Source organism: Mobula birostris, chromosome 11 (genome assembly GCF_030028105.1).
Source record: "Mobula birostris isolate sMobBir1 chromosome 11, sMobBir1.hap1, whole genome shotgun sequence".
NCBI classification, from domain to species: domain Eukaryota; kingdom Metazoa; phylum Chordata; class Chondrichthyes; order Myliobatiformes; family Myliobatidae; genus Mobula; species Mobula birostris.
The window spans coordinates 110,890,447-110,903,021 of record NC_092380.1 but is presented as its reverse complement, the minus strand read 5'-3'; the positions used below and the strand labels follow the sequence as shown (position 1 = coordinate 110,903,021).

At 44.3% G+C, this 12,575-nt stretch overlaps 1 protein-coding gene across 1 annotated transcript in view; it reads right to left on the bottom strand.

Moving 5' to 3' along the window:
• The window catches only part of LOC140205308 (spondin-1-like), a 346,180-nt gene that overhangs the window by 326,244 nt on the left and 7,361 nt on the right, over positions 1-12,575 (bottom strand). Inside the window, exon 3 of the mRNA XM_072272839.1 lies at positions 3,117-3,250. Coding sequence (XP_072128940.1) covers positions 3,117-3,250 — 134 coding nt within the window. The remainder of the gene's footprint in view (positions 1-3,116; positions 3,251-12,575) is intronic.

Here is a 12,575-nt window from a genome sequence, read left to right as displayed (position 1 = left end):
AGGCCTCAAGCCATGGTGTCGTCTGTTCGCAGCCACCCAGGAAAGAGACATCAGAGTCGGTGTGCTCCACCAGTGTGCTAGAGACAGTGTGGCGCAGCATACGTACTGGAGTCAACACTGCTCTCCACTGTTCGTTTGGAAGAAGACAAGATATATTGTGTTTGAGTGTAGACTGCTGCAACATTCATGGACTCAGGGATTTGAAAGATTTTTTTGTGTGATTGAATTTTACTGATATCTTATATGTGCTTTGTGTGCCGTATACTGTGTTTTGCGTCTTGGCCCCAGAGCAACGCTGTTTCGTTTAGCTGTATTCATGGATATTCATGTATGGTTGAATGACACTTAAACTTGAACTTCAACTTGAACTTGGACTTGAAGGGGAAGGAGGGCGAATTTGCACCAGTTCATTCTGGGGGATTGGCAGTGGAAAGCACCTGCAGTTTTTTATTCATGAGCGTTAACATATCAGAAGACCTGTCCTGGGCCCAGCACATAGAGTAGATGCAATCACAAGGAAGGCATGCCAACGTCTTTACTTTCTCAGGAGTTCGAGCTTATCACTGAACACTCCAAACTTCTACAGATATATAACTGAAAATATCTTGACTGGTTGCATCATGGTCTGGTAAAGTAATTTCCTCTTTTAAATCAGCATAGTTCTAGCGTTTTTCACTTACAGATTGCTGTATGTTATGTGTGTTTGGAATGGCTATATCTATTAAGTAAGTTGTTCTTGCTTGTTTACCTGGTAATATTATGTCTGGATGGTTATTATGGATTGTCTGATCTGTAATAATGGATCAGCCATGATATAATTTACAGGACTCTGATCAGGCTCCTATTTATAGTAGGATATGGTGTCTTTTATGAGTTTATATTTTAAAGCAAGATTTTGCTGAATGATGTTTGACAGTTGAGTGTGCCTGTGTAAATAATCAGACTGAGTTAAATTGCTGCAGGATTCTGTAATGTGTTGGATTGAATTGAATTGACTTAGTTTCTTACATCCTTCACATACATGAGTAAAATTCTTTGTGTTACATCTCCATCTAAATTTGTGATGCGCGATCATAGCAATTTATAATAATTTATAATAAATGGAACAGTCAATGTAACATAGAAATACACCCAAATCAGCATGAGTTAATCAGTCTGATGGCTTGGTGAAAGAAGCTGTCCCGGAGCCTGTTGGTCCTGGCTTTTAAGCTATGGTACCGTTTCCCAGATGGTAGACTGGAATAGATTGTGGTTGGGGTGATTCGAGTCCCCAATGATTCTTCGGGCCCTTTTTTCACACCTGTCTTTGTAAATGTCCTGAATCATGGGAAGTTCACAACTACAGATGCGCTGGGCTGCCTGCACCACTCTCTGCAGAATCCTGCGATTAAGCGAGACACAGTTCCCATACCAGGCAGTGATGCAGCCAGTCAGGATGCTCTCAATTGTGCCCCTGTAGAAAGTTCTTAGGATTTGGGGGCCCATACCAAGCTTCCTCAAACATCTGAGGTGAAAGAGGCGCTGTTGTGCCTTTTTTACCACACAACTGGTGTGTACAAGCCATGTGAGTTCCTTGGTGATGTGGATGGCGAGGAACTTTAAGCTGTTTACCCTCTCAACCCCAGATCCATTAATGTCAATAGAGGTTAGCCCATCTCCATTCCTCCTGCAATCCACAACCAGCTCCTTTGTTTTTGCAACATTGAGGGAGAGGTTGTTTTCTTGACACCACTGTGTCAGAGAGATTACTTCTTCCCTGTTGGCCACCTCGTTATTGTTTGAGATTAGCTGAATCAATGTAGTGCCATCAGCAAATTTAATTAGCAGATTGGGGCTGTGGGTGGTGACCCAGTCATGGGTATACAGAGAGAAAAGGAGGGGGTTTAGTACACAGCCCTGAGGGGCTCCTGTATTCTGGTTTCTCTTGGCATTTTCTGCATTTATCACCTTAAATTTGTTGGTCTTTTGTTACGTATTTTTGATTTTCTTTTAGTGTTAACCACCTAGTCCTGTAATTGCCACAAGGAACCACAATGATTCTGGGAAGAGGTCTCCAACTCTGAGCCAGGTGCTTGACATGGAGTTGACATTGTTGTCTTCCTTGTCGATATCGAGTCTGCTCAGATCATGGGAATGTCTTCCATGGAGGAACATGCTCTTCCATTGGTTAACTTTCTCGTCTATAGTGAAAACTCTTTCATTTTTCTGGGTTACGCTTTCAATTAATTTCAGCGGTGTGTACTTCTTAACAGAATTGCATATGCTCACGTGGAATGCTGAATCCTGTTTCCATTGATGAAAATATATCCTTTGAAGTTTTATCTGACTGTTGTCTAATTTTTTTTATTCCTGTTATTCCTCTTCCTCCTTCTGCTCTAGGTAATGTTAATCTAAGTGTATTCAAGTATACATAGTGTTTTCTAAAATTTGTCATTTCTGCTCTTATTTTTCTTTGTAAATTTTCCAGATCAGTTTTGGATCAAGGTATTACAGCAAAAGAATATGTTAATATGGGGATAGGGAATGTGTTTATTGCTTTTGTTATATTTTTACTATTGAGTCCTGTTTGGCAGATTTTCTTAAGCCTTGAAGTAAATTCTGTCGAAGGTTTTCCCTTTATTGCACTATGATCTATTTTCTTTGCTAGGTGATATCCCAGGTATTTATATTTCATATTCATCCATCGGTTGTATTGTATCACACTGCTCTGTTTTATTTTCTACTAAATCTATTGCACCTCTCTTCATGTTTATTGTTCTGCATTTTTCTTGTTCAAAGTTCATCTTTATACCTTTGAAAATAGTTCTATTATTAGAATTAATTGCTTTAGCTTTACTGATGAAAAGCTTTATTATTATTACTATTAGTATTCTGATTATTATCTTTCTTTTTGTGTTTTCACATTGATTCTCTATCTGTAGTGTGCGGTCTTTTGTTGATTCTATTATGTTTCTTTGTATTTACTGTGAATGCCCACGAGAAAATGAATCTCAGGGTTGAATAAGGTGAAATATTAAGTGCATTGATAATAAATTTACTTTGAATTTTGTCTTTAGTTTTGAATCCTGGCCCCACAAAAAAATGCCCGAGCTCTTGTTAGAGGGTGCTGTACTTACTTCAACACAACGCAGCCCGAACCAGACGCTGGTGCCGTCCAGAAGACCTGAATCCGCGTCCGTCTTCGGGGCGTGCTCTCCGTGACCGCGTACGGGCAGTTGGTCATGAACTGTGTGTCCTCATGGTCAATGATCTGGAGGTTTGGGGTGGGAGAGAGAGGGGAGCTCTGTTATAATGCAATTGAAAGAAATAGACTCACTGCTTATCCTGCTCTAGGTGAGTCATCAGAACATCAGCACTCAGTCAGCACTGCATGAAGACGGTGTAGGCCATACCAGCACAGCAAGATCCCATAAAATAATGGAGCATAATTAGGATATCTGACCCATTGAGTCTTCCCCAGCCATCAGTCATGGCTCATTTCTTCAACACCCAGTAACTTGGCCTCAATAACCATCCTCAGCAATGAATTCTACACATTCACCACCCTCTGGCTGAAGAAATTCCTCCTCATCTCTGTTCTAAAGAAACATCCTTGTATATTGAGGTTGTGTCCTCTGATCCTAGGCTCTCCCACTATTGGAAACATCCTTTTCATTTCCACTCTATCTAGGCCTTTCAATATTCAGTAGATCTCAAGTCACTGCCTCTAAAGAGTTTTGTTAATATCAGTTACATCCAATAGTATGCACACAAAATGCTGGAGGAACTCAGTAGGCCAAGCAGCATATATTGCTGTCTGGCCTGCTGAGTTCCTCCAGCATTTTGTATGCATTACTTTGATATCCAGCATCTGCAGATTGTGACATCCAAGAGTATGTTGCTACAGATCAAAAGACCATTCGACATAGGAGCAGAATTTAGCCATTCTGCCTACCGAGTCCTCTCTACCATTCGACATCCCTCTATTCTGAGGCTGTGCCCTCTGGTCCTCGACTCCACCACTCTATCCACTCAGTATCTGGTAGGTTTCAATGAGATCCCATGCAGGAACCATGGCAATAGGATTGAAAAGAGTACTAAGAAAGTTTACAAGGATGTTTCTGGGACTTGAGGACCTGATTTGTAGGGAAAGGTTGACTAGGTTGGGACGTCATTCCCTGAAGTGTAGGAGATTTCCTAAAGGTATAGAAAATTATGAGGAGTATCGAAAGGGTAATTACAAGCAAGCTTTATCACCTGAGACTTTGGTAAGTCTAGAACTAGAGATTATAGGTGAAAGGTGAAATATTTAAGGGGACATGAAGGGAACTTCTTCACTCAGAGGGTGGTGAGAGTGTGCAACGAGCCACCAGTAGGAGTGGTGGATGCAGATTTGATTTCAACATTTAAGGGAAGTTTGGATAAGTGCATGGATGGAAGGGTTATGGAGGGCTATAGGAGACTAGGCAGAATAACAGTTCAGCATGGACTAGATGGGCCAAAGGGCCTGTTGCTGTCCTGTAGTACATGATAACTGTGATCAGGTGATCTATTGGGTGATGAATAGTGGGTGGCATGCTAGTGTAGTGGTTAGCACAACACGTTATAGTACCAGCGACAAAGGTCCAATAACTGCCACTGTCTGTAAGGAGTTTGTATGTCCTGCCGATGACCGTGTGGGTTTCCTCCAAGTTCTCCAGTTTCACCCAACAGTCCAAAGATGTACCAGTTCGTAGGTTAATTGGTCAGTGTAAATCGTCCTGTGATTAGGCTAGGATTAAATCAGGGGATTGCAGGCTGGTGTGGCTTGAAGGGCTGGAAGGGCCTATTCTACACCGTATCTCAATAAACAAATAAATATTAGCCCAGAGGATTCAGGAAAGTTGTCAAAGAGAAATGAGCGGTGCCCTGATATAACCATCTGCTTAATGACACAACGTTCAGCATTGGCACATTAGGATTGTCTGCTTAGTTCTGCAGAATGGGAGAACGTGGTGACTTCAAACAGCACCGACAGAACTGCAGCTGGTGTCAGTCCATCACAACCATTATTAAATCATTTCCAAATGAGCTTGCGGGTTTGACTTTAAATCACAGAGAATTATAAACCCACAACAAACACGGGCTTTGCGGAGGTGGATTATATGTTTTAGCTGTGGTAGAGTGTCCCTGCTGGGAAAACTGATCAATGAAGAGATCGAGTAAAGGTGCAATCATTCGTAAATCCCGTGGGACTAAGTGATTGACAGATTTAATAACTAAATCAATTCTCTAGAGTTCATTGTGAATCAGCTATCAAAACGGAGAGATGCCAATAACAGATTGTCGTAGACGTATAATTTTACATTTAAGAGTGATCGGAGAGAAAAATTCACACAGTGTTGACCGAACAACCCTTTCTACCATGTAATTTTTACACAATTACCCACAAATCTATTTTCCACATGATTACCCTCTAGGTAATACAAACGACAAGGAGTGCAGAGATTAGCACAATGTATTCGTGCCAGCGATCAAAAGATTGGGTGAGACTACATCTAGAGGTCATGGGTTAAGGGTAAAAGGTAAAAAGTTTAAGGGAAACATGAGAGGAAACTTCTTTCAACACACATAAAAGTTGCTGGTGAACGCAGCAGGCCAGGCAGCATCTCTAGGAAGAGGTACAGTCGACGTTTCAGGCCGAGACCCTTCGTCAGGACTAACTGAAGGAAGAGTGTGTAAGGGATTTGAAAGTTGGAGGGGGAGGGGGAGATCCAAAATGATAGGAGAAGACAGGAGGGGAAGGGATGGAGCCAAGAGCTGGACAGGTGATAGGCAAAAGGGATACGAGAGGATCATGGGACAGGAGGTCCGGGAAGAAAGACAAGGGGGGGGGACCCAGAGGATGGGCAAGGGGTATAGTCAGAGGGACAGAGGGAGAAAAAGGAGAGTGGGAGAAAGAATGTGTGCATAAAAATAAGTAACAGATGGGGTACGAGGGGGAGGTGGGGCCTTAGCGGAAGTTAGAGAAGTCAATGTTCATGCCATCAGGTTGGAGGCTACCCAGACGGAATATAAGGTGTTGTTCCTCCAACCTGAGTGTGGCTTCATCTTTACAGTAGAGGAGGCCGTGGATAGACATGTCAGAATGGGAATGGGATGTGGAATTAAAATGTGTGGCCACTGGGAGATCCTGCTTTCTCTGGCGGACAGAGCGTAGATGTTCAGCAAAGCAGTCTCCCAGTCTGCGTCGGGTCTCGCCAATATATAAAAGGCCACATCGGGAGCACCGGACGCAGTATATCACCCCAGCCGACTCACAGGTGAAGTGTTGCCTCACGTGGAAGGACTGTTTGGGGCCCTGAATGGTGGTAAGGGAGGAAGTGTAAGGGCATGTGTAGCACTTGTTCGGCTTACACAGATAAGTGCCAGGAGGGAGATCAGTGGGGAGGGATGGGGGGGACGAATGGACAAGGGAGTTGCGTAGGGAGCGATCCCTGCGGAACGCAGAGAGAGGAGGGGAGGGAAAGATGTGCTTAGTGATGGGATCCCGTTGGAGGTGGCAGAAGTTACGGAGAATAATATGTTGGACCCGGAGGCTGGTGGGGTGGTAGGTGAGGACCAGGGGAACCCTATTCCTAGTGGGGTGGCGGGAGGATGGAGTGAGAGCAGATGTACGTGAAATGGGGGAGATGCGTTTAAGAGCAGAGTTGATAATGGAGGAAGGGAAGCCCCTTTCTTTAAAAAAGGAAGACATCTCCCTCGCCCTAGAATGAAAAGCCTCATCCTGAGAGCAGATGCAGCGGAGACGGAAGAATTGCGAGAAGAAGATGGCGTTTTTGCAAGAGACAGGGTGAGAAGAGGAATAGTCCAGATAGCTGTGAGAGTCAGTAGGCTTATAGTAGACATCAGTGGATAAGCTGTCACCAGAGTCAGAGACAGAAAGATCTAGAAAGGGGAGGGAGGTGTCGGAAATGGACCAGGTAAACTTGAGGGCAGGGTGAAAGTTGGAGGCAAAGTTAATAAAGTCAACAAGTAAACTTCTTTGCTTAGAGAGCTGTGAGAGGGCATTTTAAAGGTCTTGGCATGGACATGATGGGCCAAAGGGCCTCTTTTGAGCTGTATTTTTCCATGACTCTATCAGGGTTCAATTCCCACTGCTGTCTGTAAACCAATCTTCCGTCCTTGGATTCACTTTACACCTCACACTGTCGAAACAGTGCTGCCAGGATAATCAAGGACACGACCCACCCAGCCAACACACCTTTCATCCCTCTTCCCTCTGGAAGAAGGCTCAGGAGCTTGAAGACTCATACGGACAGATTTGGGAACAGCTTCTTTCCAACTGTGATAAGACTGCTGAATGGATCCTGACCCGGATCTGGGCCGTACCCTTCAAATATCTGGACCTGCCTCTCGGCTTTTTTGCACTACTTTACTTTCCCTTTTCTATTTTCTATTTACAAATTATAATTTAAATTTCTAATATTTACTATCAATTTGTACTCCAGGGAGCGCGAAGCGCAGAATCAAATATCACTGTGATGATTGTACGCTCTAGTATCAATTGTTTGGTGACAATAAGGTAAAGTAAGGAGTAAGTACCTTTTCCCTGTGAACGTGTGGGTTTCCTCCAGGTGCTCTAGTTTCCTCCCACATTCCAAAGACGTACAGATTAGGGTTAACGGCGCCCCTCACAGCTGACCCCAGCACATGCTTGGGCTGTGTCAATTGATGACATCAATGAGACGTTTCATTGTATACTTCCTCCCTGATCATCTCTGCGTTTCTCCCCCTCCCTTTCTAGTCACCCTGTCGGCCACTGTGACCGCCTACCTCTGCAGGTTCACCCTCACTGAGGGAGGATTACACGGGGAATTTTCCGGTCGAGTCACAAAGATCACCATAGTTGGCAGAATCTCAGACGGTGATGAGAGGGCATACAGAAGCAAGATGTTCCAATTGGTTGAGTGATGTTAGAGCAACAACCTTGCACTCAACATCAGTGAGACCAAAGAGCTGCTTGTGGACTTCAGAAAGGATAGAATGAGGGAACACAAACCAATCCTCATAGAGGGATCAGAAGTGCAGAGAGTGAAGCAATTTCATGTTTCTAGGTGTCAAAATCTCTGAGGGTTTAATCTGGTCACAACGTATTGATGCAGCTATGAAGAAGGAAAGATGGCAGCTATAGTTCATTAGGGGTTTGAGGAGATTTAGTTTGTCAACTTAGACTTCTATAGATGTACGATAGAGAGCATTCTGACTGGCTGCATCATTGTCTGGTATGGGGGTGGGGGGGGTTACTGCACAAGATCAAAATAAGTTGCAAAAGCTTGTAAAATTAGTCAGCTCCATCATGAATACAAGCCTCCATAGTATCCAAGGTATCTTCAAAGAGCGGTGCCATAGGAAGGCAGTGTCCAACACCACCCAGGACACGCCCTTTTCTCATTGTTACCATCAGGTAGGAGGTACAGAAGCCTGAAGGCACACACTGAGCGATCAGGAACGGCTTCTTTTCCTCTGCCATTCAATTTCTAAAGGGCCATTGAACCCATGAACACTATCTTACCACTTTTTTGTATTTCTATTCTACTATTCTACTAGTCCCATTGACCTGCACCCAGTCCATAACCCTCCAGACCTCTCCCATTCACGTATCTATCCAACTTAAAACTTAAGAGTGAGCCCGCATTTACCACGTCAGATGGCAGCTCGTTCCACACTCCCACCACTCTCTGAGTGAAGAAGTTCCCCCAATTTTCCCCTTAAACCTTTCCCCTTTCACGCTAAAGCCAAGTCCTCTCGTATTCATCTCTCCTACTCTAAGTGGAAAGAGCTTACCAGCATTTACTCTGTCTATACGCCTCATAATTTTGTAAACCTCTATCAAATCCCCCCTCATTCTTCTATGCTCCAAGGAATAAAGTCCTAACCTGTTCAATCTTTCCCTGTAACTCAACTCCTGAAGACCCGGCAACATCCTAGTAAATCTTCTCTGCACTCTTTCAATCTTACTGATATCCTTCCTATAGTTAGGTGACCAGAACTGTACACAACACTCCAAATTTGGCTTCACCAGTGTCTTATACAACCTCCCCATAACATCCCAACTCCTATACTCAATACTTTGATTTATGAATGCCAGGATGCCAAAAGCCTTCTTTACAACCCTGTCTACCTGTGACGCCACTTTCAGGGAATTATGTATCTGAACTCCCAGATCTCTTTGTTCCTCTGCACTCCTCAGTGCCTTACCATTTACTGTGTGTGTCCTACCTTGATTTGTCCTTCCAAAATGCAACGTGTATATATTTACTGTAATTCAGTGTTTCCTTTTCCCTATGCTTATCATGTATTGCATTGGACTGCTGTCACAAAGTTAACAAATTTCACAACATATGCTGCTGATATTGAACCTGATTCTGATTCTGCCCCCCCCCCAAACACAGTTACAGAGAAGACGCAGTGCCGATAGAAAAATAAATTGTACAGATTACGACGACAGGTACTCATCAAGAGGTCATCTGTTAATGATTGAGAGGGTCTGAGAGCAGCGATGTAGAAGCTGGTCTTGAGCGTGATGATATATGTGCTCAAGCTCTGTATCTTCTGCCCAATGGCAGAGGAGAGCAGAGAGATACCTCCACCCACTTTCACATGAGGACGTCCTTTCTGACATCATCCCATCACCAAAGGTTTGACTGTTAAATTCTGCCCCTTCCTCTGCACTCAAATCACCTCAAACACCTATAACTCTCAGCTCAAATTAATCATTCCATTCTCATTGCCCCAGTCTCATTGGACTACGGGAGTATGCTGATTAATTAATTAATTGATTCATTAATTTACTTAGTGGTAAAGTGTGGAGTAGGCCCTTCTGGCCCTTTGATCCATGCTGCCCCAGCAATCCTATAATCCCAATTAATCCTAACCAAATCACGGGACAATTTACAGTGATCAATTAATTTACCCAGGACCATGAGAGGAAATCGGAGCATCTGGGAGGAACCCATAGAGAAGATGTACACAGACTCCTTACAGAATGGCATCAGAATTGAACTCCAAACTCCAAAACATCTCGAGCAGTCTCTACACTACTGTGGCACCCAGGTGGAAGTAAAGCAGAGTCACAGAATCATAGAGTTATGGGATAGAGAACATAGAACACTACAGCATAGCACAGGTCCTTTGGCCCACGATGTTGTAACAAACTTTTAATTCAGGCAGGAGAAGATGGCGCGACCGCAGCGCGCGCGGCCTCTCCGGTGAATGATATCTGTAATCTGTCAAGTAGGGGACCGTGCACAATTCTGATTTGATGGAGATAGACGTGAGAGTACGGAGGAATGTCTGGAAAGCTTCGGAAATGCCCGCTTCACTGCCGCTGCTACTGTGTGGTAACCGGATTCTCTGGAGCAGAAGGCCCCGAATCCTCGGTTTTGCTTGTTTCAGCGGCCGGGGCTAGGTTGGAGGCGCTTGGCAGAGGATGGCACTCGGGAGGCTGTATCGGAGGGGCTGGTCGGAGGCTTGAAGTTTTCGGACAGACTGACTCAGTGTTGGCTGTGGTCGGCTGCTTCCAAGGCATCGGCAAGTTGACAGTGCCTGGAGGTTTATGGCAGGGAGTTTCTCCCTTTTGCTGCCTGCTATCGGGGACTCGGGAGTCGATCGACTCGGGGACTTTGAGACTTTTTTTTACCGTGCCCATGGTTTGTTCTTCATCAAATTATGGTATTGCTTTGCACTGCTGTAACTATATGTTATAATTAAGTGGTTCTGTCAGTGTTAGTCTTTGGTTTGTCCTGTTTTCTGTGATAATCACTCCGGAGAAACACTGTATCATTTCTTAATGCATGTATGCATTTCTAGATGACAATAAAAGAGGACTGAGTGTTCTCATAATCTAATCTACTCCAAGATCAATCTAACCCTTCCCTCCAACATAACTCTCCATTTTTTATCATCTATGTGCCTATCTATGAGTTGCTTAAATGCCCCTAATGTATCTGCTTCTACGACCACTCCTTGAAGGGTGTTCCACACATTCATGTCTCTCTGTGTAAGAAGCTTACCTTTGACATCCCACATATACTTTCCTCCAATCGCCTTAAAATTATGCCCCTCACATAAGCCATTTCTGCCCTGGGAAAAACTCTCTAGCTGTCCACTCAACATGGAAACAGGGCCCACGGCCCAATCCATCCATGCTTCAAGGTTTGATTTCAGTTTGTAGTTGTACAACTCTTTTTCAGGGGACTCTGTGGTTTGAAGTTTAATATCTTCAGCATTGATTGAACACACTCCATGGCTGTGGACTAGTTTTTTTTGTGGACTCTGGTTCATGTTCCACATGTTTCTGGGTACTCTTTTTTGCTATTTGTGCGATTTGATCGAGGCGCTTCGGTGTGGAACTGACTCTGGGGCTGAGGCCTGCAGTCATTGACACAGCGCTGAACTGAAGTGACTCAGTGGTCACTCCTGGACCGTTCCGGGGACTCAGTGGTTTGATGGTTAATATTCTCTGTGTTATTGCCCGCTTTTGCTTTTTGCATGGTTTGTACTTGTAATCGTATGTTGGATGTCTGATGTTTTCTTTAAACAGGTTTTTCTTTGTTCCCTGGCTGCCTGCGGAAGGATGAATCTTAGGGTTGTACACCGTACACATATTTCGAAAAGAAATGTACTTTGAAATGTTGAAATGCCTCCTATCCATGACTTATCCAAATGTATTTTAAAAGTTGTTACTGAGGAGTGAAGCGGGGTTTAGCTGATTTAAGCGCCAGGCCAGATTAGGAAGGTCAGGATGTCGGGACCGGAGGTGAGGGGTGGGCCAGTGTTCAGCTTGCTGTTTGTGAGGTTCACTCATCTCTGTGCTGATCTGAGCCTGAGGTTTGCAATTAACAGGCTCCTAGACCGGCTGTGACTGGCTTTGTGGCCGTTGACTCACTTTCACGAGCTTCAGTTCTGAATGTTAAACCAAAAACACAAGAAAATCTGCAGATGCTGGAAATCCAAAGAAACAGACACGAAATGCTGGAAGAACTCAAGAGACCAGGCAGCATCTACGGAAAGGAATGAACGATCAACATTTCGGGATGACACTCTCCACCAGGACTGGAAAGGAAGGGGAGAAGTCAGATTAAGAGGGTGGGGGAAGGGAGGAAGAAGTACATGGTGGCAGGTGATACGTGAAAGCAGGAGAGACAGAGGGAGTAAAGCAAAGAGCTGGGAAGTTGACTAGTGAAAGAGATAAAAGGCTGGAGGAGGGAGAACTTGTTTGGAGAGGACAGGAGAGAATGGAAGAAAGGGAAGGGAGACAAGCAACAGAGGGAGGTGATGAGCAGGTAAAGAGATAAGGTGAGAGAGGGGAATGGAATGGGGAATAGTGAAGGAGATGGGGAGCAATTACTGGAAGTTCAAGATATTGATGTTCATTCCATCAGGTTGGTGGCTACCCAGACAGAATATAAGGTATTGCTCCTCTGTCCTAAGTGTGGCCTCATCCTGGCAGTAGAAGAGGCCATGGACTCACATGTCAGAATGGAAATGGGGAGTAGAATTGAAATGGGTTTCTACCAGGAGATCCCACTTTTTGTGGTGGACTGAGTGAAAGT